Raw genomic sequence first — 22,604 nt, forward strand, 5'->3', positions numbered from 1 at the left:
AATAATTACTCCCCCAGTGATAGTCAGTTAGGGCTCTGGCCCCCCTAAGAGGGGTTGGCTGGAATGGATCTTAAAATCCCGGACTTCAGGTCGCAGGTGGTTTTGAGTTGATAGCTTTCTTTGGAAGTAACTCCTGGTAGATAGAGTGGGGAAAAAAAGCCACAAATACCAGTTAATGGGAGCTGCAAATTAACAATGGAGTGCTCATTAAAAACAGTCAATCCATCCTTTCCTCTTGGCCTCATCAACCAGCAGCGCCCCCCCTGAATAACTCAAAATCTCCATTCCATCAACTAGAACTTTGGATAGGCTCTTAACACTCTCCTTCCTTGTTACAATACCTATGCTCAGGCCTCAAGTTAATCTTGTGTTTTATAATCTTGCTGTGGTTTTAATATCTTAGTTCCTTAAGTAACTAAGTTTTGAGAGAGAGAGGAGAGAGAGAGAGAGAGAGAGAGAGAGAGAGAGAGATGAGAGAGAGAGAGAGGAGAGGAGAGAGAGAGAGAGAGAGAGAGAGAGGAGAGAGAGAGAGAGAGAAGAGAGAGACAGGAGAGAGAGAGAAGAGGAGAGACAGGAGAGAGAGAGGAGAGAGACAGGAGAGAGAGAGAGAGAGAGAGGAGAGAGAGAGAGAGAGAGAGAGAGAGAGAGAGAGAGAGAGAGAGAGAGAGAGAAGAGAGAGAGAGAGAGGAGAGAGAGAGAGGAGAGAGAGAGAGAGAGAGAGAGAGAGAGAGAGAGGAGAGAGAGAGAGAGAGAGAGAGAGAGAGAGAATCAAGAGCTAGCAAGGCTTGGCTTCAAGTCCTCGGTATCTTGCTTTCTTTCTCCCTTCTCTCTTTAGCCCAACCTCCTCCCCTCCCCCCAAAATCTAAACTGCAGACCCTACAGACATTGCTACAAACTAAAACAATCTTTACAGGTTTGTTTATTCTAGCTCCTTCTTAAACTAATAAAAGTCCTTAGAGCAAGGATTGACTTTCTGAGAATCCCAAGACTTAGGTACACTAACTGGATTTAAGCTACACCTCTTAAAAATTAAAGAGATTGTCCCAATGTAGATTCAACAGCTTACAGACAGGTCTCCCTATTCTTGGAGGAGGGTCATCCCTACTGTTACTGTGGATTTCTTTTTGGTAGAGGTTGGACTACCCGACTGTCGAGATCTGATAAAATTCTGTGATTCTTTGACCACAACCCAATACTCTTTTTACATTTTTTCCCCCTAGTAAGATTGGGGATCTTCAGGACACTGTTTAACTACTCCCATTCACACCTGCATTCTTCTTTCTACATAGGTCAAACATGACATGACATGCTCATACTGGGCAATAGTCCCGTAATTAAACTGAATTCCATTACCTATCCCATTTCAACACAGGGATGTTGGTGCCAGCATCACTGACTATTCAACAATATTTGTATAAGCTTGTTATCAATTCACACGTTTCCCAAAGCCATTCTGCTCATTTTAAGCCTATATTACTAATAATAACAAAAACCGTAGGTTTTTTTTTAACAGAAGTGAGACATACAGAGCAGTGCAATAAGGTTATACACAACATCAGTGCAAAGAATGAAATTAAATAAGGGAAGAGACTAGAGTTATGAAGAACTTTGAGATGACTCAAAATTTAAGTCACTAAATAATGAGGGTAAGAAATAACAAAGACTTAGAAAAGAACAGTTTGGTGAAATGTTAGAGAAAGGAAAGAGCTGAAGACCACATCAAGGTTTCAAGTGGAGGAAAATGGGGAGAAGCTGGTATCATTCATCAGAAACAGAAATGGGGAGGAGGAAGAAAAGAGGTTCAGTTTAAGAAATACTGACTTAAAGATGTTAATGAGACCTCCAAGTGGAGACAGAGTCAATGGTAAATATAAGGCTAAGATCATGGCTAGAAACAGATGTAGCAATTGACTGTATTAAGGTGACAAGGCATTAACGAATAGATAACTTTCCAAGGTGGAAGCTGTAAAAAGAAGTAAAAACCTGAGGATTGCCCACTTTTAAAGAGAACAATGAGGAGCAATAGGATGAACATGGAACCCAATTTCTAACATTAAACCTCCTTTTGAATGGAAGAACACAAAAAATATACTTGTCTTTTCAAAAGCAATACAATTATCATTACTGGTACCAAGATGTTTCAAGATTTCATTCTTTATAGAACCTTAAAAGGAATTTGAAAAAACAAAAACAAAAAAAACAAGCCCCCCCCCCCAATAATTGCCAATCATGCTAGTTGAGGTTTTCTGGCTTATCATTCACTAAAACAAAGGATCATACGACTATATGAAGAATGAGTGAAAAGGCATTTTATTAAAGCCTGTGAGGAAAAGGAAGACAGTCCATGCTCTCCAGGAGCTCACATTCTTGTAGGAGGGAAGGGTGCAGCTACATGGCGGATAGTGGGGTCGCAGGCCCTTAAGGATGGTAGGAAAGGAGCCCCTTATGCCTCTTCTGTTAATGCTTTTCACTGATAACAAGCTAACTATTTCCATTTGATGTTGGTGACTGTGGTAAGAAAGAATTCTTTTCAGAGTCTTCAGTAGCTGTGATTGAAACACCCACTGCTACTGGCAGTCCCCATCTCCATCAAAGTCCTGAACCTGATTGGTGGGCACAGCGGCCCATATGTAGCAGATGGTTTGTAGAGTGGGGGGAAGGGATCAGCCTTCTCCCAGTCCCTTCAAGTGATGGTTTTAGGGCCTGAGAAGAACTGCTACTCCCGAGGCTCTGGAGCTATCTCCTCTGGGTGTGAAGGGAGATGGTGCCAGTGGTTTGACTCACCTGGCAGACACCACTTCCTTGGGGTGCCTTGCTGCAACTGGACAGGCTCGCCCTTGGCAGGAGTGACTAGCTCTGTCCCCTGGTATCAGAGAGAAAGCTGGAAGGGACTTCAGGTCATTTTTTTCCAATTCCTCATTTTACAGATGAAGAAACTGAGCTCCACATGGGTTAAAGAGTCTTGACCAGGGAGTCAAGTGGCAGTGCAGGGATATGAACCTAGGCCTTCTAATTCTAAAAACAAGATTCTTTGTTCATTCACTATACCACTCTAACTCTGTTTTGGTAGAAAAAACACCCAAAGCATCACTCACTATGAAATCTCAATTATGAAGATTTCTTCCTCCAACCCCATGTCACACTGAGAAAATTTTACTCCAAGGAATCATGAAAATCAGGTTCAAACTAGCAAAAAAATTCATAAAAACTTCACTAATTCATTATGAACTCAGTTTTTATCTCAGCAATGTTTTACTACTATAATTATTGTATGGCTCTTTAAAGATCAAAATTTCCCCTTTTTTCACATTCATAAAAACAAATAGTAACAACAACAAAAATTCACAGACTATTTGGTGGTAACAAGCAGACCAGAGTTCAGATCAAAACATAATTGGAAAATATTTAACAAAACAAATAAAAATAAATCAAGATAAATAAAAATACACAAAATACATTAGAACAGAAATAACATTACGTTTTAAATGTAAAATGTAAGTCAACATGTTGCCCAAAGGGATTCTTACATAAACCAATTAGTGGCCCCTTTCCTTTCTATTTCAGTTTAATACCAACGTTTCAGAAAACCACCAGTTGTTATTTCTACCCTGAAATTACAATATATTCCTATGTTCAAAAATTTTTTCCAAAAAAAAAAAAATTTTAAAGTATATATAATTTTTTCTTTTGAATACATTGTAATGAAATCTGTTTAATTAGGAACATATATACATAACACTGCGATAAATGGATATAATTCAAATTTCTCCTCTGAGTGGTATGAAGTGATACCAAGAGGGACTTGGCCATCATGGATATAAAGTCCTGGGCAGATATCACCAGGACCTCAAGGAGAAAAGGTGATTTCATTGCTTCTAGCTGAAGGCTGGATTTGAAAAAGCAGGAACTGGGAATTAGACAGCTTTTTAAGGTGATGATGTCAAAGAGAACAGGGTCTGGAACACTGGACCAGATTTAAGACAAAAACATGATGGGTGCTTGGGCAGATATGAAATACTTCTCAAAGGGAACATCGAAAATATTTTGCTTGAAGACTTGTAGATCAAAAGGGCTTTAACTTGAAAATGAAGTAGAAGAGAAAACCTCGGCCATAACAGTTTCTGAGCAAGATACCACATGGAACAGCAGGCATGAAATGGGAAGAAATGTGAGTGGAGGAGGCCAGGAATTCACAGAAGACAATATCCAGGAAAAGGGGCAATTATAATACTCATGGCCTCAGATTTCTATACGCATTCATGTAGAGAATACAAATGCGTATAGAAATCTGAGGGCATGCGTACTATTGACAATGAAAGCACAAAACTGGTATAAAAAAAAGTTGGTTATAAACCTGGTAAAAAAACAAAACAAAACTGATAAGCTTCATGAAAGAATAAATATTACCTCATAAATATAACTGCAACTTGGTAGCATCAGACCCACATCTGGAAAACCGCAATGGACAGTAAACCTTGTTCAAAAGGCGCAAATGAGAAAATGAATAGGATCGTTATGTCGACGAGATTTAAACTCCAGTGTGGAAATCCAAGCATCAGAGTTTGGAGGACCCACGGAGAGGGAAAGAGAAGTAGCCCTCTAGTGGCAGGGTAATTGTCCAGCCAGAAGGATTAGAATTGGGAGTAAATTCTAGGAGCAGACTGAGATCCTGAAGCAATAGTACTGGGGAATGTGAACTATGAACTATCCATTGGAGTTTTTCTATGCTTAAAAGAGTAGCTGAGGAGTCCTTGACCATTTCTCTTTGACTGCTTCATTTTTCTTCAAGCAAGGACCAGGGGTATCTACAATTCCAGACCTGCTTGTGATTAGTATAAAGACTAGAAGGAGATATGGTGGAAATTTTTGGGAAAGCAACTATATATCCATCCTTGGAGGCTACAACAGATAAGAAAGCAAAAGCCAGGCAGAGTCTGAGGTGCATCCTGGATTTGAGAGAAGCAATCTTAGAGATTAAGAAAGAGAAAAGCCAGGCAGAGACTGATTGCCCTCTAGAGTTGGGGAAAGCAGATTTAAGAAATCAGGAAAGGACAGGGAAAGATCTCAATGCAGACAATCTCATGCAGCATGTTAGCTCAGAAAATCACATATTATTATTAATCATGGCCCCCTGAGGCCATCTACTTCCACTCCTGATGCAAACAAGAATTCCCTGGAGGTTGTTCAGTGAAGAGAAACCATTCTGAAGTGGCTTGACTTCAGGTCAGACTTCTCCTTGGATGGGGCAACCCTTCAAATATGTCCATCCCTTCTTCTACTCTAGGCTAAGTATCACCAGCTTGACTAGCTAGAACCTGATCTTGAACTTGAAAGAAGTGGACAGGATCCCCCTGAGGATTGTCTTTCTGGGAGACAGCACTCACCAGACTGGAGAGTGTCACCACACCGGATTGCAGAAGGAGGACTTCAAACTCTATCAGGAAAAGTTAAAAAGAACTAGAAAGTTTTGCAGATGGAAAAACCACAACATCAGGGCAGCAGGCAGCAGCCGTATGGAAGTTGGATAAAATTTGTTCTATTTCGCCCCAGAAGGCATGCCGGAGCATTGGACTGCAGCAAAGAGAGGTAGGTCTGAATAACATGTCAATGATGATAACAACACTTTAATAAGGTTTACAAAATGCTTCAAAAATATCTACTCTGTGAGGTAGGTACTATTATTATTCCCATTTTAAGGAGAAGAATCAGATGTGTGCCCAAAGTCACACAGTTAGTAGATATCTGAGGCAGGATTAGTATCTGAGCTGAACAAGGAAGTATTATTGCCAGGCCAGAGGAAAAGTGTAGAATTTATAAAGTCAGGAAACAGAGTTAAGGATAGGTATCTTTTCCATTCAGTCAATCAACAATCAATTGAGTTAATGCTCACTAAAAGCCACGCCTTCCCCTCCCTAAGGTGCACAATCCAATCAATGTCCAACAAACAAATAAGAATGCAGACAGTGTAAAATGCAAGGTAAGGGAGAGAAGGGACTGAGAGATAAGTCCTGAAGAAGGGTCAGGAAGTCTGGAGACAGAAGACAAAGAGCAAGAGCAAACCCAGTTCTGAGGGACAGCCAAGAAAAAGCCAGGGAGGAAAGGTAAGGTGGCTAGAATGTGAAGGGGAGTCACTGGTAAGGAGAGGAAGAAAGGGCTTTAAATGCCCAACAGAGAATTTTACATTGGTCCTTGAGGCAAAAGGGAACCAGAAAAGGTAAGTAATGTAAGTAAGTTCTAAGTCAGGGCTACACAAGACTACACAAAATTATCAGCCAAGTTCCCATGGGTTGAAAGTATCTTTTATCACATCAGTTTACATCTACATAGCACTACAAGCCTTACAAAAAGATTCACCTACTTGTGAAGTGTGGTTATTTCCATTGCACAAATGAGGAAATAGAATAAATGGTGGCTCAAAAGTTCAGATAAGAAAATAGATTCGGAATCCAAAAATCTGAGTTCAAATCCTGGCATGGCTACTTACCATCTGTGTGACTTTGGTCAAATCATCTGACCTTTCTGGGCCTCGGTTTCCCTCTCTGTAAAATGAAGGGAACAGCCTAGATCCCAACTTCTTAAATTGGTTCATAACCCTCACACAACCTCACACTGAACGTGAGGATCACAAAATGATGATTTATTATTAGTAAATGTTTGATTTGTATTCCTACTTTATATACCTACATACCCAAGGTCACATAAAAATTTCTTGGGTGAAAAGGGGTCATGAATGGAAGAAAAAAAAAAAAAACACCCCAGACCATCTCTATGTCCTTTTCTTGCTTAAAGTTGTTTACACAACCAGTAATTAGCGAGTCCAGGGCTCTAATTAAGATCTCAAAAGACTCCACATCCTCTCTCCACTACTATACCTAAACAAATTCAATCTCACCCAGATGTTTTGTGCAGCCCTGGTTACATCTTCCCCTACCAATCAACTCTCTGGGTTGGGTTGGGTTCTGACACTAAGTTTTAATAACATACCCCAGGGCAATCTTATTCCAGACTCTGTTCTACCCTCCAGGGTTGAAAGGACCCCATCAAAGGGCTGAATTTTACAAACCCTTTGGGGGATGCCCCAACAGTTTAAGGAATAGTTTCTGCTCAAAGAGAAAGGCGAAATATATGCTACACCAAATCCTTTAAGTCTCACTTTTCAGTTGTCCCCTTTTCTATAATATCTAAATCATTTTTGCTATTTGTTTTTTGTCATTCCCCTTCATTTCTCTTGTAATATATGAAATAAAGGCGTTCTTTCTTATATTTAATAAGACAAAAATCCCAATTTCCCAACTATCCTTTTAGGATACTTCCCCCTGACCTACATGTCATTTTCCCATTCTCTTCTTCACTTTGTTCTTCATCAGCTACTATTTCTGTAATTCAGAGCTCAGGCTATATGTAGCTGTCACATGTTCTTCCAGTGGTGGGGAATTTTTCAATAGATCTGTCCATGAGAAATCAAATAGTACCACTGTGAACCTATCACTTACACTGACTCTCCAATATATTTTCCAAAAGCAAACAATAGTCACTAAATAAAAAAAGTATTTTGATATAAACATTCAATAATGAGAGAAGACTGCCTAATGAGCCCCAAATCAACAATCTAGATTGGAGATACTGGATCAAAAAGGTAGTGGACAATCTGCTGAAAATAGAAAAATGATGTAAGCACTGAAAAAAAAAAAAAAAAAAAAAAAAAAAAAAAAAAAAAAAAAACACATCTGAGTTTTCAGATCTCCTGAAAGCATGGTATAGGGTTCACACCTTGAAATGTTGGCTCAGAAAACCTGGGCTTGAATCCTAGAATTGCTCCTACAATCCTGGGCAAGTTGATTTCATTCCTGGGCCTCAGTTTCTCTATTTGCAAAAATTAGGTTGTTTGGCTAGATCACGGATATCAAATATGTGGTCCACAATTCTCCTAGAATGCAACCTGAACCAGATTAAAATGTGACTGGGAAATACCTAACAAAATAATTGGGGGGAGGGGAATGTAGATAATATTACATTTTGAAACTAAGTCAATAAGCAGTCTGCAGGGATACTCACAAAGCCCCTTAGGGGCCCTGTTCCTATGATCCTGGACTAATTGCCCTTCAGAAGTCTCAGGAAATTCAAACTCCTATGTATGACTCAAGGAACCTGTACTTTGTGGTCATCTTGTAAAGGTCATCTTGGTCACTTTCCAAAAATGGAATCATTTGCTTCCCCAAACCTCTGGATAGTGTCTGAAAAGGATCCTGGAATTTCATAGGATTTTAAAATGGAAAATGGACAATTCTGACATTTCTAAAAATAGACCAACTTTCTAAAATATCTACAAAGCATAAGATGGAGACGACGGCAACAAGGCAGGTGTGGGATAATGGAGAGCATACTGGTATAATAAACAGTCAGGAAAACCCAGGTTCAAGTCATCTTCTAGAAGTCACAGTCAATTACCTTTAGGCCTCAATAGGAGAATAAATGCCGACCTACATGGATGTAGGGGTATCCTGCCTCTAGAGAATTCTTTGCATTAGAGAAATCCAAAGTCTGCACTGCCCCTCCCCCGAATAAAAACAAAATTCCAAGACATTTTCCTCAAAAATGCTAACTAGAGTTTGAGATATATAAATAAACAAAACCAAACCAGTATGGAGTAAGGGAGGCACTAAAGTGCTTTATTCTCTCATTTCAGTTTTTGCCTGGCAGCACTTTCTACCAGGAAAGAGAAATCTATTAACAGGAATAATGCTAGAAATGAATTTTCTACTTAAACCAACAAATCTTGTTTTTTACCTTCAGTTATGTTAAGTATAATTTGTAAAGAGATTAACAAAGGAAATTAAAAGCAGTTTTTTCTCAAGGAGGGAGAACAGAAGAGGAGAAATACCTTCTTGTTTATATAGGCTTCTAAAGAATAGGAAAACAGGAAGGCCGAGACGCCAGAGCTGGCTGAAAGCCAGGAAGACATGGTTCAAGTGTTGGCTGCCTGTAACTCGAGCACTGGCCTCCAGGGTAAGAAAGACCTGGGTTAGAATGAGTTACTTTGGCCTCTCAGTGTTCTAGGGAACTCTAATCCTGTTAAGTTGCAGTGGGAGTGCCAACATGCATTGGTGTAGGGAATTTCCCCATCTGGGAGTTCCCTATGACCTCTCTAATGGAGTCCCTTAATCCTTCCGAAAGTTATGCCCAACTGAATAAAGTAGTGGTGACTTTCAACAAGGGCCATTTTTAGCAGAAATTGTGGCAACTAATATCTGATGAAAAGTGAAATCTCTCAAAGGAATCCCTGGGGTTTAATGATCACTATTACCAGTTGACCTTGATACATAAAAACGGGTTTTTTTAAAACTCCACCCTCATTAAATCTTCAATATAAAACTGATTTCTCACCTAATTCTATCACATCACGCATAGCATTGATTTTGATGTACAATACTAGGCAGTTGATTTAATATTAATTAAAGGTGGATTTTCAAAGTGGACTTTTTGGAATTAAACTCTACAATTTAATTCGATTCCGCTCAAATAGAGGCTGCCTTCCTCTCCTCCAGGTGCCCTCTTGAGTTATGCTGTGGAAAGCCAGTCTTGGCGGCGCTGACACCCTATTTATACAAATCACTGACTGCTAAGCAGCACTAATGTGAGGTATTTATCAAGTTGGTTGGAGAATAATAAACTTGGACAGCAAAAGCCCCTAAATAGGCACCAACTTGCAAAGAGATGTCTCATAGGGAAAGGAAAAAAAATCCCACTAGAAGGTAATATTATTCTGGATTACTTGTTCTCTAAGGGGAGGGGTGGCGGAAGAGAGGGAGAAAAAATTGGGAACTTAAGGTTTTGCAAAGGTAAAATGTTTGGAAAATAAAAGGGATCTGTTAAAAAGAGAAGGTGGCCGGTGGAGCCCTCTTCTCTCCTCCCTTTCCTGCCTCACCTCGGCTTCTTTAACAATGGTGGGGGCGGGGGACTGCGAGGGGGCGGGGAAGGGCCATACCTTCGTGGGTGGGCTCTGGGTCTGGAGTGAGGGAGATGTCATCCAGCTCCCTGAGACATAGCCACTCTCCATCCATGGACACCCGAAATTTGCAAAGGTAGATGGTCTCCATGGCCGCCTGGGTGATCTTGTCTGTGGTAGGGGTTGGCATATCGGTCGGAGGTGTCAGGGCGGACATGATGACTCAGCTGGGACCACAACACAGAGGAAAAATAAAAATAAAAAAAAAAAAACCACCCCCCACCGAAAAAAAAATCCGAGCCCAAGCACCCCAACAACCCCTCCCAAACTCCAAGCTCACTGAAGCAGGGCTCCCAGGTGCGGCGAAGGAGGAACACCTCGGAGCTAAAATCGGATTCCTAGAAATAAACAAAGCCAAGCCAGCCTTTCTTCTCCCAGCTCGCCCCGCCGCACAGCCAGCAAGCAGAGGATGCTCGTCTCCTCCCGCCTGCCTTCCGCCTCCTTCCCCTCCCAGCTCCCGAGGCTTCCCGGACTGGCGGGCTGCAATCCCGCTGGGCCGCGGCCACCCCGCCTGGCTTCGGGAGCCCCGCCTCTGCTCAGGATGGTGAGAAACCGGACGGAAGGACAGGACAACAGGGCCCCCAAAAAGCGATTGGGTTTTTTTCCGGCCTCCGAAAAATAACGAGTGCCAGGCCCGCGGATCAGGGTGGGCCTCTGGCCGTGGAAGCCCAGGTACCCGGAGTACGCAGCAGCGGCGACCAGGCAGCGAGCAAGGGTGTTGACCAAGATGGCTGACTAATGAGCTGGCCTGAAAATCCGGGCTCATGTGACCGGCGGCTGCTCCTTGGGAGAGCACGCAGGATAAGCACCTCCCAGGATGCTGGATGGATGGATGGATGCTGATGATGCAGGATGCTCTCCTCCACCTCTTCCCGCCCACCGCCCGCCAGGCTGTGCTAGTCAATCTGGCCCGGGAACAGGATCCTCCTCATTACCCACCATCCCTACGCCGGGATGGGGGAGGGATTCAGCCCCAGCTTTGCACAGGCGGTGTCTATTTAAAAGCCGCCAAGCGGGGTGCAGGAGGCTGAGCAGAGATTTCCATTCTCTCGGGGCTATTTCTGTCTCCACCAACTTCCTTTTACGAGCTGTGTAAATCTGCCTTCTCTGTCTGGGCAGGAGCAACATGAAGAATAAAAGAAGACTCTTCGGAGGGACATTAGCAGTAGCCACTTTTTAAAAATCCCTAATCATTCTCACATTTAAAAAGAACCATCTCACCATTCTCACATTCAAGAAAAAAACATCCCATAAATGAACGCAAAGTGTGGTCTGTGGGAGGAACAAGGGCCCAAGGTGGTCCTCCCTATATATAGAAGGGGTATGATTCCAAGGAATAGTATTTTTATCTTAAGATCTGTAAAAACAGAATTTTGCTTTTAAGATCTGGTTCTATTTCATAGTTTACCTTTTAACCATACGCTCTGCATGACTGTTGGAAGGAAAGGGATTTATAGGTCTTAGAGGATCACATAAATATGGGCAGTTATTACCCCCACTTACTATAAGTAATATTAAAAGGCAGCATAAAAGAGAAGCTGGCTCAGGACTATCCCCAAACTTTTCTAATTAAGCATGCATAATAAGTTCAATTTTTCTAGGTAGCCTTTTCATCATATGAAATTATTCTTGTGTAAAATAATATACAATTATAAAATAACTTGATCCCCAGGGAGAAAAAAAAACATACCATTCAAATCTGGGCCCTTAAACTTATATTATGATTTTGTCTCTTTTAACTTCTTTTTATAAACTGCCTAATCCTGCCTCCCAGACTGAATCAATAAGAGGAAAAGCCCCACAGCTTTCTTTAAAGGGCATTAAGCAACAGCCCCTTAAAACATGTTCCACGCCCCCAACCCTGTACACATTCTAAAAGGACTATAGAAGGCACTTAAATATATTTGCAAACTTTAAAGTGCTATAAAAATTACTTATTTTTTATTATTTCCTCCTTGTTACTTCTCCACCTTGTTAGAGGTGAATGCAAATGGACAATCAGAAAAGCAGACCACTATGAGTACTATCATATACTCTGGATAAGTCACCCTAGCTGACCATCCAGTACTCCTCTATAAAATGGCACAAAACTAAATGACCCATGCCCCCGGTAACATCTAAAAGGTAACTTCTAAATTTAAATAAAGCAAGAAAGCCATAACTAAAGAAAATATGCTATGAATTCTTATGAAAACTGAAAAACACAAAAACAAAACTTTTCATTTTTGTTGTCAGGGCTCATCCAACTCTTCCTGACTTCTTTGGGGTTTTCTTGGCAAAGATATTAGAGTGGTTGACCATTTCCTTCTCTGATTCATTTTAAAGATGAGGAAATTGAGGCAAACAAGGTTAAGTAACTTGCCGATTGCACACAACTATTAATTGTCTTACCTCATATTTGAAGTAAAAAAGAGTGTATAAGGCCAAATTTTGACCTTGCATTTTTTGGCTTAAGCAGTGCTCTATACACTATCAGACTTGAAGCCAAGCTCTCTTACCCCAAACTCATATTACGATAATTCAGAGGCCTCGATTTATGAAAAGGACATTCTAATTTAAACAACCCAACAATAACAAATGTACAGCAATAGTTCTCTGGCAATGAAGATTAAGAAAGGAAGAGCAAGGAATAAATAGTCTGAATGAAAAGTGACTTTTTAAAAAAGAAACATTTTATTAATTTTAATTGTATAAGTAGTAGATTTTCAATACTTTTAAGAAACCATTCATCCTTTACGTAAGGATAAGTATTCATTGCTTGCCATAATGTTGATTGCAATCTCTCTATGATTAATACACTTAGGTCAGAGAAAAAAAATTCACTATCCTGTAACCAGCAGGCCCCCTTCCTTTCTTAGCTAGCTAAATTGGTCTTGGGATGACAGAAATGGAGAATCCATCATTAGATCTCTACTAAAAACCTTTCACATAGGAATTGTCCCTAAAAGATCAGGAGACACTTTCAGACTAGGAGAGAAACATAAAAAAAAAAAAATCACTTTTTTCTCTAAGAGCTGGAGTTTTTGTTTGAATAGTGAATGTGGTCATAGTCACTCATCCATTTTTTTAAGGTAAAAATCCATTTCTTCCCTATTTTTAGAAACTACTTTTTTTTCTTTTTTCCTTGCTGGGAACTTTGCAAATGAGAACATTTCACCATATCATAAAATAACACTCAAAACAACCCATACCAGAGCCACAGGTGGAGACTCCATCTCCCAAGCACCACAGGTGTGGCAGAAGACCTATTTACATACTACTAAATGGATGACATCCATTTGGAGCCTCTACAGAGAGGAAACAACCTAGCTCAGGCCAACAAGGCCAATGGAGCCACCAAGAGAGAGAAGCAGAATCCAGGGAGGGATTCCTGTATAAAGCAGAGCACAGGGAAGCTACCCTGAGCCAAAACTTTTGGGAGGCTGCCAAAGCTGTGCTTAGGGGGAAACTACTTCCCTCTCACCAACAAAGCAGAGAGATAACAAATCACTTATGGGGCTAATAACCAAAAAGATTAGAAAAACAACAAATCAAAACCCATAATGAAACACAAAACAGACATTCTGAAACATCAGAGGAGATAAAACTGGCAACAACAAAAATTAAGTAAATTAGTAGATAAAAATAATATCTTAAAAAAACAAAATTAAACCATTAATCTGATGAAAAGAGGAAATTAAATTGCCAAAGCAAAAAAAAAAAAAAAAAAAAAAAAAGCCAGAATCACCACAAATGAATAAGGATAAGTAATCAAAATTATCTTGTTCAATATATGTGAGGATAACTGATGAATTTCAAATACATCGATTACTAAGATTAACAGAATAAGAAACAGAATACTAATAATTTAAGTAAAGGAAAGCAAAGCCAACAGGCCATAAAACAAATCCCCATGAAAAAAAGTAACTCAAGGCCAGATGGATTTACATGTAAATTAAATATATCAATCTTTCAAAGGATAACCATACCAATATTTTAAGATTTACTTGCAAAAATGAAAATATTACCTAAATTAATTCACAGCTTCAATAGGACAGGTTTACCTTATAGAGATACAAAATAATAACAAAATTCAGAGAAATGTAAAACAAAGAAAAAACAAAGCCCTCTGGGCCTAGCAATACCAAATGTCAAAATATTTAGTAAGGGGGCAGCTAGGTAGTGCAGTGGATAGAGCACCAGCCCTGAATTCAGGAGGACCCGAGTTCAAATTTGGTCTCAGACACTTAATACTTCCTAGCTGTGTGACCCTGGGCAAGTCACTTAACCCCAGCCTCAGAGGGGAAAAAAAATTTAGTAAGCAGAAATAATAAAAATAATATGAAATATTTGCAAAAAGAGAGCTTTATCAACCAAGTAAGTTAGATACAAAAATTACAGAAGCAAGTGAACATAGTAGCAGTATATGGGATAGTATGAGAATTCACTATTCAACAATGGCTGGGAACACTTAAAAATACTCCCTAAGAAATTTACATCAAGATTTCATAATATATACCAAGATAAGCTTCCAATGGATATATGAACTAGATACAAAAGCTCACATAATTATAGATAAGGAAAGAGTTCATTACCAAAGAAATGATAGAAAAATTTACAGAAGATTAAATGGTCAGTTTTGATTATGTAAAACTGAAAAGATTTTCACAAACAAAATTATTAGTTAAAATTAGAAGTGACAAGAGTTAAATGGGGAAAAATTTTTAAAGAGAAACTTCTTTGATAAAGATCTGATATACAAGACATATAAAAAACTGATTTAAATATAAAAGTCATTCCCCAGTAGATATTCACAGGAAATAAGCAGATGATTTTTAAAATAAACCTTATGTTACATATCACACCTATCAGAACAATAAAGATGATGGAAAATGATAATTGGGAGGATTTACAGGGAAACTGGAGGACTGGTGCCCCACTCTGAAGCTATAAATGAATCCAACATTCTGAAAAACACTTTGGAAAAATCCCTCTAAAATCACTAAATTAAATAAGATTGTGCTGTAAGAAATAATGGAAGGGATGGAGATGTTTTCAGAGAAACTTGGGAAAACCTATATGATCTGATGCAGAATGAAGTATTCAGAACCAAGAAAATGAAGTATACAATGACAACAAAGGAAAGAAAAAATTCTGAATGACTTAATTCTTATCAATGCAATAACCAACCAGAGAACAGATAAATAAGCTAACATTTACATTGCGATTTAAAGTATGCAAAATGTTTTACAAATATTTTTTAAAATTCATAAGGTAGATGCCATCATTTCCCTGATTTTACAGATAAGGAAATGGAGAAATTCAGGTATTAAGTGTTGAAGGCAGGGATTTGAATTCTAGCTCCAAACGCCAAGTCTGGCATTCTATCCACTGTAGGTTTAAGACACCTGAGTTTAAAATACAGAATGAGATATTTCTGGAAATGGTAAATGTTCATTTGTTAACTAGGTTTATTTGCTATAGGGGGAGGGGGAACTCTTTAGTTCCAGATAAAAAACAGAAAAAGTGAACAATGGAACATATTATTTTTAGGTATACATCACTGAAAAGCAAACATATGACAGCATAGTATAATAACATATGTAATATCAAATATCTATTCCAACTATGGGGTAAGGGGAAAGGACTATGAGAAAAACTGCTGGGAAAAATTTCAGGCTCTCTGAAGCCACAATCTGCAACTGAATACTTGACCCAGGTCACAACCGAGAAGAAAAGATCTTTCACAACCCTAGATAAGGAACAAGTTCTTGACCAAACAGGGGGGAGAGAGGTTCACAAGAGATAAGACGGTCAACTATTTATTACAGAAATAAGTGTAAGAGCTTAAGACTTCTAGAACACCCTAAAGACAGCAGTACAGAATCAAGCTAAGTTGTAAATTTTATTCTAATACTGTCCATTAGTCGACATATTATAAATACGGGCATGTTAAAAGAAATAGATGTGGTCCATTACCATATGCTGTAAACTTGAACTGAATGGAAGAAGGTGGAGTTTTAAGGAAGTTCTTCCAACCTTAATAGGAATTTATAAAATACAATTCTTTCTCACCTCTACCTTTTGAAATCATTAGCTGCTGTTTTTCAAGGCTTCAAGGGGTCTTTCTTCATCCCACTGCACACCTCAAATTATCTGGATTTTATTATCATATACCTGTAGTTTTCCAGATAGACCATGCTTCCTGAGGGCAGGGAAACAGTTTCATTTTTGGCTTCATAGCCCCAGCAGCTAAACAGCACTGCATTTATAGTGATTTAATAAGTTTTAATTTAATTTTAAATTTAATAAATGTTTGTTAACTAATGAGGCAGAATATTAAAAAAATGTCAATAGTTGAGCATGATATTGCCTTGTGTACTTTATGTGATATAAGAGCTAAAAATGTCAGCTAAGCTATTCACATTTTTTGTGGGTGCAAATTCTTCTATAGTTGGGAAGCATGGCTAAACTGTGGCAGCCAGCCTTAATTTTATATGAATAATTCTCAGAGTTAAAGAGGTGGGGAGACTCAAAGTTTTAAAAACAAATGTAAAAAGATGTTTAAAAGGAGCTGGGGAAGCAAAAGAACTCTAAGAGATGATTATGAACCACTACATAGAATTCCCAATCCCTCTATTTTTGTCAGCCTGCATTTTTAATTTCCTTCACAGGCCAATTGTACACTATTTCAAAGTCCGATTCTTTTTGTACAGCAAAACAACTGCTTGGACATGTATACATATATTGTATTAAACTTATACTTTAACATATTTAACATGTATTGGTCAACCTGCCAATTGTCAATGTTGTAAAATTATCCATGCATATATCTGGTAAATAAAAACTTAAAATATTAAAACAAAGGAGCTGGTGAAAAACAGTCATTAATTTCTGAAAAGTAAAAATAATTAAAAAGGTGGGGAAGCCCTATTGCTGGCAATTTGAAAAGGCAAAATATGCTTTGGTATTTCAGAGACAGCACAAATAGGCAGGATAATCATTGATCAAAACAATTTCCCCTCCCTCCCAAAAAAATACATAAAATGTTCTGAACATTGGGTGAGAAATAATTTTAGTGGTTTTGTTTTTGAGGGTTTTTTTTTTTTTTAACAGAGGTAGACACAGTATAGGCCTACAACTTAGGGAATTTTATTTACTTTTATAAAAATAAAAACATTTATTGGAGCAGTTAGGTGGCACAGTGGAAAAACACTGTCCCTGGAATCAGGAGGGCCTAAATTAAAATTCAATCTCAGATACTTGACAATTCCTAGCTGTGTAATTTACACAACTAGTAAAAACCCAATTGCCTCACCCCAAATCTGGATCCAGAGAGTTGGATGATTGAAACAACTGAAAGTACAAATCTTGGCATTGGATTGGATATTGGAGGGTGAGTGAGTTGATGATGACCCCTTGGTTGTTGACCTCAGACAATAGTGCCTTTAACAGTAATAGCAAAGTTAGGAAGGGGAAGAGATGTTTTTGGTTTGTTTTCTGGAAGGGTGATTATGAATTCAACTTGGGACACATTGAATATCCAAAAAAGTCAGTCTGTGAGATAAGATCACATAGAGTTATATGTCAAAGACATGGCTTTGGGGAAAGGGAGCATGGCCTGGATGAATCCAATCAAGGATACCAGGGAGCAGTCACACAAATAGGACAACCACCAAGAGAAGAATGTAGTGAAAATCTAGACAGGAAGAAAATGTGATCAATAGTCTCCAAGTCTCCAGAGAGCGGTGGAGGGATTCTTTGATCTGACACCAGAATGTCCTCTCTGCTCATAGGAATATCCACTTCCTGATCTCCATCCAGCACTGGTTCCAAACACATTCCCTTCAAAGCCAACTGGCCCAATACACTATCTGGAAGACTTCTTGCCTAACTTTTTCCTTGGTTCTAGGCACTGAACCAAGTTTTTTTTAAAGTTAAACTTCTTGAAGTCAGAGAAACATTAAATAACTTGGTTTTCCCATGACTTTAATAACAAGTCAAACCTATTCTCTACTTCCATTCACTTTTCATCACCAACTCATCTCCCTGGTCCAGATTTCTTCCCATCCAGCAACTCTGACTTTGGAGCTCTTCTAGGGACAGCCTTATATAACTCTAAAGTTCTATCTATTAAGTATGACTTCATTACTATTCTCATCATGGTTCACCATCCCACTATCCTCCATGGGACTAGAACAGTGCTCCGATGAGCTCAGATACTTACTGGAATTAACCCATTTACAATGGATTATACTTCACCTCAGATCTCCCCCAAATCTAGTCTGACTCCAGAGTGGGGACATTATTTCACGTAATAGTCTGTCTAAAGTAAAAGTTTCATCTCAAATCTGGTTGCTTATTTTCTTTAATTTATAATCTTTTGCAGCAGGGACTTGATAATCATTACTTAAGTAAGCACTGGTTCCTAAATAGACTAGGTGGATGACTAACCACAGCTGTCTTAAAATAACAAACAGCATTTTAAATTATGCCCTCCCTTATCTGTGGCCAGGTACTGGGCATCCAGATACAATCCGAGCGAAGAGGACAGTTCCTACCTCTGAGTCTGGGGGGAAGTGAGGGCGCAGCTGAGTCCAGGTTAAAGATTTGCCAATGAGGCAGAGGATGAGGTGCCACATCCAAGGGTGGGATGGCAAAGAAAGACCCAGAGAATAAATCCCCAGCCATCATGGAAGGGAGTGAGTGTGCTGGGGGTCCCTCAGGAAATGGTGGTGGTTTGCTCTGAACATAACAGGGTCAAGGTGAACTTAATTTTTTTTATTAAAGCTTTTTATTTTCAAAACATATGCATGAATAATTTTCAACATTCCTGCAAAACCTTGTGTTCCAAACTTTTCCCCTCCTTTCCACCTATCTCTTCCCCTGGATGGCAGTTATCCAATATATATTAAACATGTGCAATTCTTCTAAAAACATTCCTATAATTATCTTGCTGCACAAAAAAAATCAGATCAAAATGGGAAAAAAATGAGAAAAATGAAAGCAAATAACAATAGAAGTGAAAACTCAAGATTGATACAGGAAATCCAGAAGCACATCTCCCCTGGCAATTCCAGGTTTTGGGAACGAAAACCAAGGTGGACAGAGAAAAGGCATTGTAAACCATAGGGCCACAATCATGATCTGCTGAGTCTTTAGAGATGAAGGACGGCATTCCCAGATGCAGAATTCCATAAAAATGAATTTGCGTGAGACAAACTATACCACAGTGGGTCATACAGAACTCACATTTTCATTGCATGTCCCAGGGGAATTGGGAGGAGAGTTGGCAGAAGACAGGGTCATGGCTCCTTGTAAATGGAGTTCCAGAGGGGTCCTAGTACAAGTACAGAGAGCAAATACATCCTGGCAGAGTAAGGAGGAACAAATCATACAGGGGAGTTGTCTCAGATGGTAGGGACTTTAGAAAACATGTGCTGGTTCATGCATCGTGGGGAATTTCCACATTTGAGAGGTTCTCCTAAAGCAATGAAATCATAGGCCTAGATTCCCCCTCCCACCCCAACACCATATACACATGCCTGTATATGTATAAATAGAATATGCACTACACACATGCATTATATACATATACAGTTATTGTATGCACATACAGTGTGTGACATGTATGCACACAGCTGTACCATAAAGTCTATGTGGTGCTCATATACACATATTATATAATATATTCATAATGTATATATGTATATGCACACATTAGACAGACATATATATGCACCCATTCCCCAAAAATAATCTCTATAGAGCTCATACACATAATCTATATGGGATGCATATACACATACACAAATATAGCACACATATATTATATACATACCCATACATATAACCTATACAGAGCTCAAACTTATCAATTTGGCCTCATTTTTACCATGAAATAGTTCCAACAAAGTTAAGAGAGCCTGAAGGTTTTACTCTGCCAACTGAAAAGTCACCCATTATGTAATAAGATAGTCCAATCAAACCAAAAAAGAAAAAAGTCCAAATTTAGAAAAGACACTTCCTCTTCAGAATATTCCCACCCCCTCTTGGTGTCCCATGTACTTATTACACAATTCTGAGACCAGTGCCCAATCATAACCCTAATTTCTTCCTCAAGATAAAAACTTGAGCACTGAATTTAAAAACAAAATAAATCCAAACTCAAATGGTTAATTTAAAAACATTCACTCCTCTTCACTAACAGAACACGGTCTACTGACCTCCCTGCCTGAGTCCAAGGGTTAACTTGGGATCCATCAACTTTTTAAAAAAATATTTTGCTAACTATATTTCCATAGAATTAGTTATTCCAAAGCCATTTATTTTCTAAAATGTAGGATTAGGTCACACCCATCCTCTGTCAGTGGCACAAGGCTCCAGGATTAAATACAAGATTTTTCTTTGGTTCATGGAGTCACCCAACATAAATGGATTTTTTGGGAAAGATTCAAAATTAAATAGCCCACAGAAAGTTTTGAGATTTCATATTATTCCCTCTGAAGACCAGCAGAGCTCAAGGTTTTGCATTTACATCACTGATTTAGGAGAACTTGAATATTTAATGGAGGTTAAAACCATCCAGGCCATATCCCCAGAGATGACCGCTGTCATCTACTTCTTCTTTCACATCCAATAAGTACACAAGGTACACATGTGGCTGCTGGAAGGTCATGATCTGCCTCTGCTGTTCTCATACAAGATTCATTTTCTTGAGTTATTTTTAGGCACCGCTAAACAATTAAAATACAGCCGCTCCAAAAGCATACCTAAGATTATCTACTTTGGGGCCGATCTGGATCTAAGCTAAAAAGCTCTTTACTGTATTCCCCACCTCCCCCACCATGTCCATCTTTTCTGAAGTTTTCTTGGCAAAGACACTGGTATGGTTTCTCCAGCTCACTTTACGGAAGAGCAAACTATAACCCAGTTTGCTGGGTTAAATGACCTGCCCAGGATAACACCTCTAGTTAAGTGTCTGATATTGGATTTGAACTCAGGAAGGTGAGCCTGCCTGATTCCAACTGTTTTGGGCAAATGTCACCCCTCTCCTTTTCAAATCTGTCCAAACCACTGAGCCAATCTATCCTCGAATTTGTACATATTATTTGCCAAAAGCACACAAAATCTTTGGGAACGGGCTGTTTTTGCTCTGTATTCCCAAAGCCCAGCATAAGTATTTAATAAATTTCTGTTAACTGATTTATGGATTTAATCTATCTTGGCATCAGAAAAACCATCATATTACAAAATGACCACCTTTAACAAGGGCCATAAAGTGCAATGCCCCCCACCCCATATCACTCTGTATATCCGATAGGTTTGATGACAGCAAAACCAGACAGCCCAGTAAAGTTATGTAAAATCACCAACAAAAAAGTTATATAAACTTATGTTCTCGGGAACCAGGAAGAACTTGCAGAGAATGACTCTTTTCATATACAAATGTAAATGGTCCCACACCCTCGGGAACCAGGAAGAAGATCCAAAGAATGTATCTTTTCACAAACAAACTGAAGTGGTCTTGCCTATTCTGTCCTATTGTTCTATTTCTGCATAAAGTAGGCCTACAGAAAATGTCTCTAGGCAAAATCACTTTCTCTGGAGAATGATATAGCCAGCCAACAACTCTCTTATCTTGGTGTCTTTCTAACAATAAAAGCCTTTTTATCACAGCCTGCACCTAGGAGGAGGATCTCACACCCATTCCTGCCACACCTCTCCTTCGAAACCCTCCCCCCATCAGGTTCACTACCCAAGTTAGTGAAACCCAGCACTTCAGCCCAGACGATCTGCAAGGAACAGTCCAATATTCGATACCCTCCCCCCACACACACACCTTTTCCCTTTAGCAGTCCCTCCTAGGCCTAGCCCTAGGAAACTTGACCAGCTGGTTGGCTCCTGTTGTCCTAATAAGGAGATTTCATTGGCAACAAATGGTGGGGAAGTGCAGTGTTTGAAAGGCCCAATCAGATGCTGGCCTGGCCTGCAGGAAGAATACAGGAATTTGGTTCCCCAAAAGAGCAGCTGCTTCCTAGGGGATGGGGGGGGGGGGGAGAAGGGTGGGAAAACAAGGAGGTATCAGGTTCCTTCAGGGAGTGCTGCCCTTTCCCTAGTCTGCAGAATAAGAGCTTGTGGGGGGCAAGTTCCAGGACAAGGGGAGGGCTACCCTCCCTCCTGAAACAGTAATGGCCACAGGCAAGAGCAGGACCGGGAAAACCAGAGAGGGAAGTTTCTGGCTTTTTCTGAGCAGAATGCAGAGACCAGGATGCTACAGAATTAAGGGAGTTCTGGAGAGATTTAAAAATTCCATGTCCTGTAAGGAGATTTCCTCCACAGCATGATTCTTATAAAAAGATTTATTAAAAGGTCTTCCTATAGCTGAAAACCTAATTCTAGGGGGGCAAAAAAAGCCAGCACTCACCAACCCTGCTCTCCTGGGAAGTTGATTGAGAAATGACAACTCCAAAGGGAATGGGAAATATTTGTCAGTCCTCCACCTCTTCCCAATACCTTTGCTGGAGAGAGGAAGGACACTTTCTGGGGTGGGTATAATAATAATAATAGCTATCTCACACCCAAATGGAACACTGAGGGACACTGCAGGAATTAGGAT

The 22,604-nt window shown here is 39.4% G+C and overlaps 1 protein-coding gene across 8 annotated transcripts in view; it reads right to left on the bottom strand.

Moving 5' to 3' along the window:
* RUFY3 (RUN and FYVE domain containing 3) overlaps positions 1–22,604 on the bottom strand; it is a 131,582-nt gene that overhangs the window by 104,106 nt on the left and 4,872 nt on the right. For 2 of the 8 annotated variants that reach the window (XM_074275115.1, XM_074275119.1), the window contains exons 1-2: positions 10,287–10,764; positions 9,986–10,173 (exon numbers count right to left, since the gene is read on the bottom strand). The exons of 4 other annotated variants lie outside the window; for them this stretch is intronic. In XM_074275115.1, the coding sequence (XP_074131216.1) occupies positions 9,986–10,163 (178 nt within the window). In that variant the 5' untranslated portion in view covers positions 10,164–10,173; positions 10,287–10,764. Of the gene's footprint in view, positions 1–9,985; positions 10,174–10,286; positions 10,765–22,604 lie in introns of those variants that run through there. 2 more of the 8 variants (XM_074275114.1, XM_074275118.1) reach the window with 1 other exon arrangement.

Source organism: Sminthopsis crassicaudata, chromosome 6 (assembly GCF_048593235.1).
Source record: "Sminthopsis crassicaudata isolate SCR6 chromosome 6, ASM4859323v1, whole genome shotgun sequence".
NCBI classification, from domain to species: domain Eukaryota; kingdom Metazoa; phylum Chordata; class Mammalia; order Dasyuromorphia; family Dasyuridae; genus Sminthopsis; species Sminthopsis crassicaudata.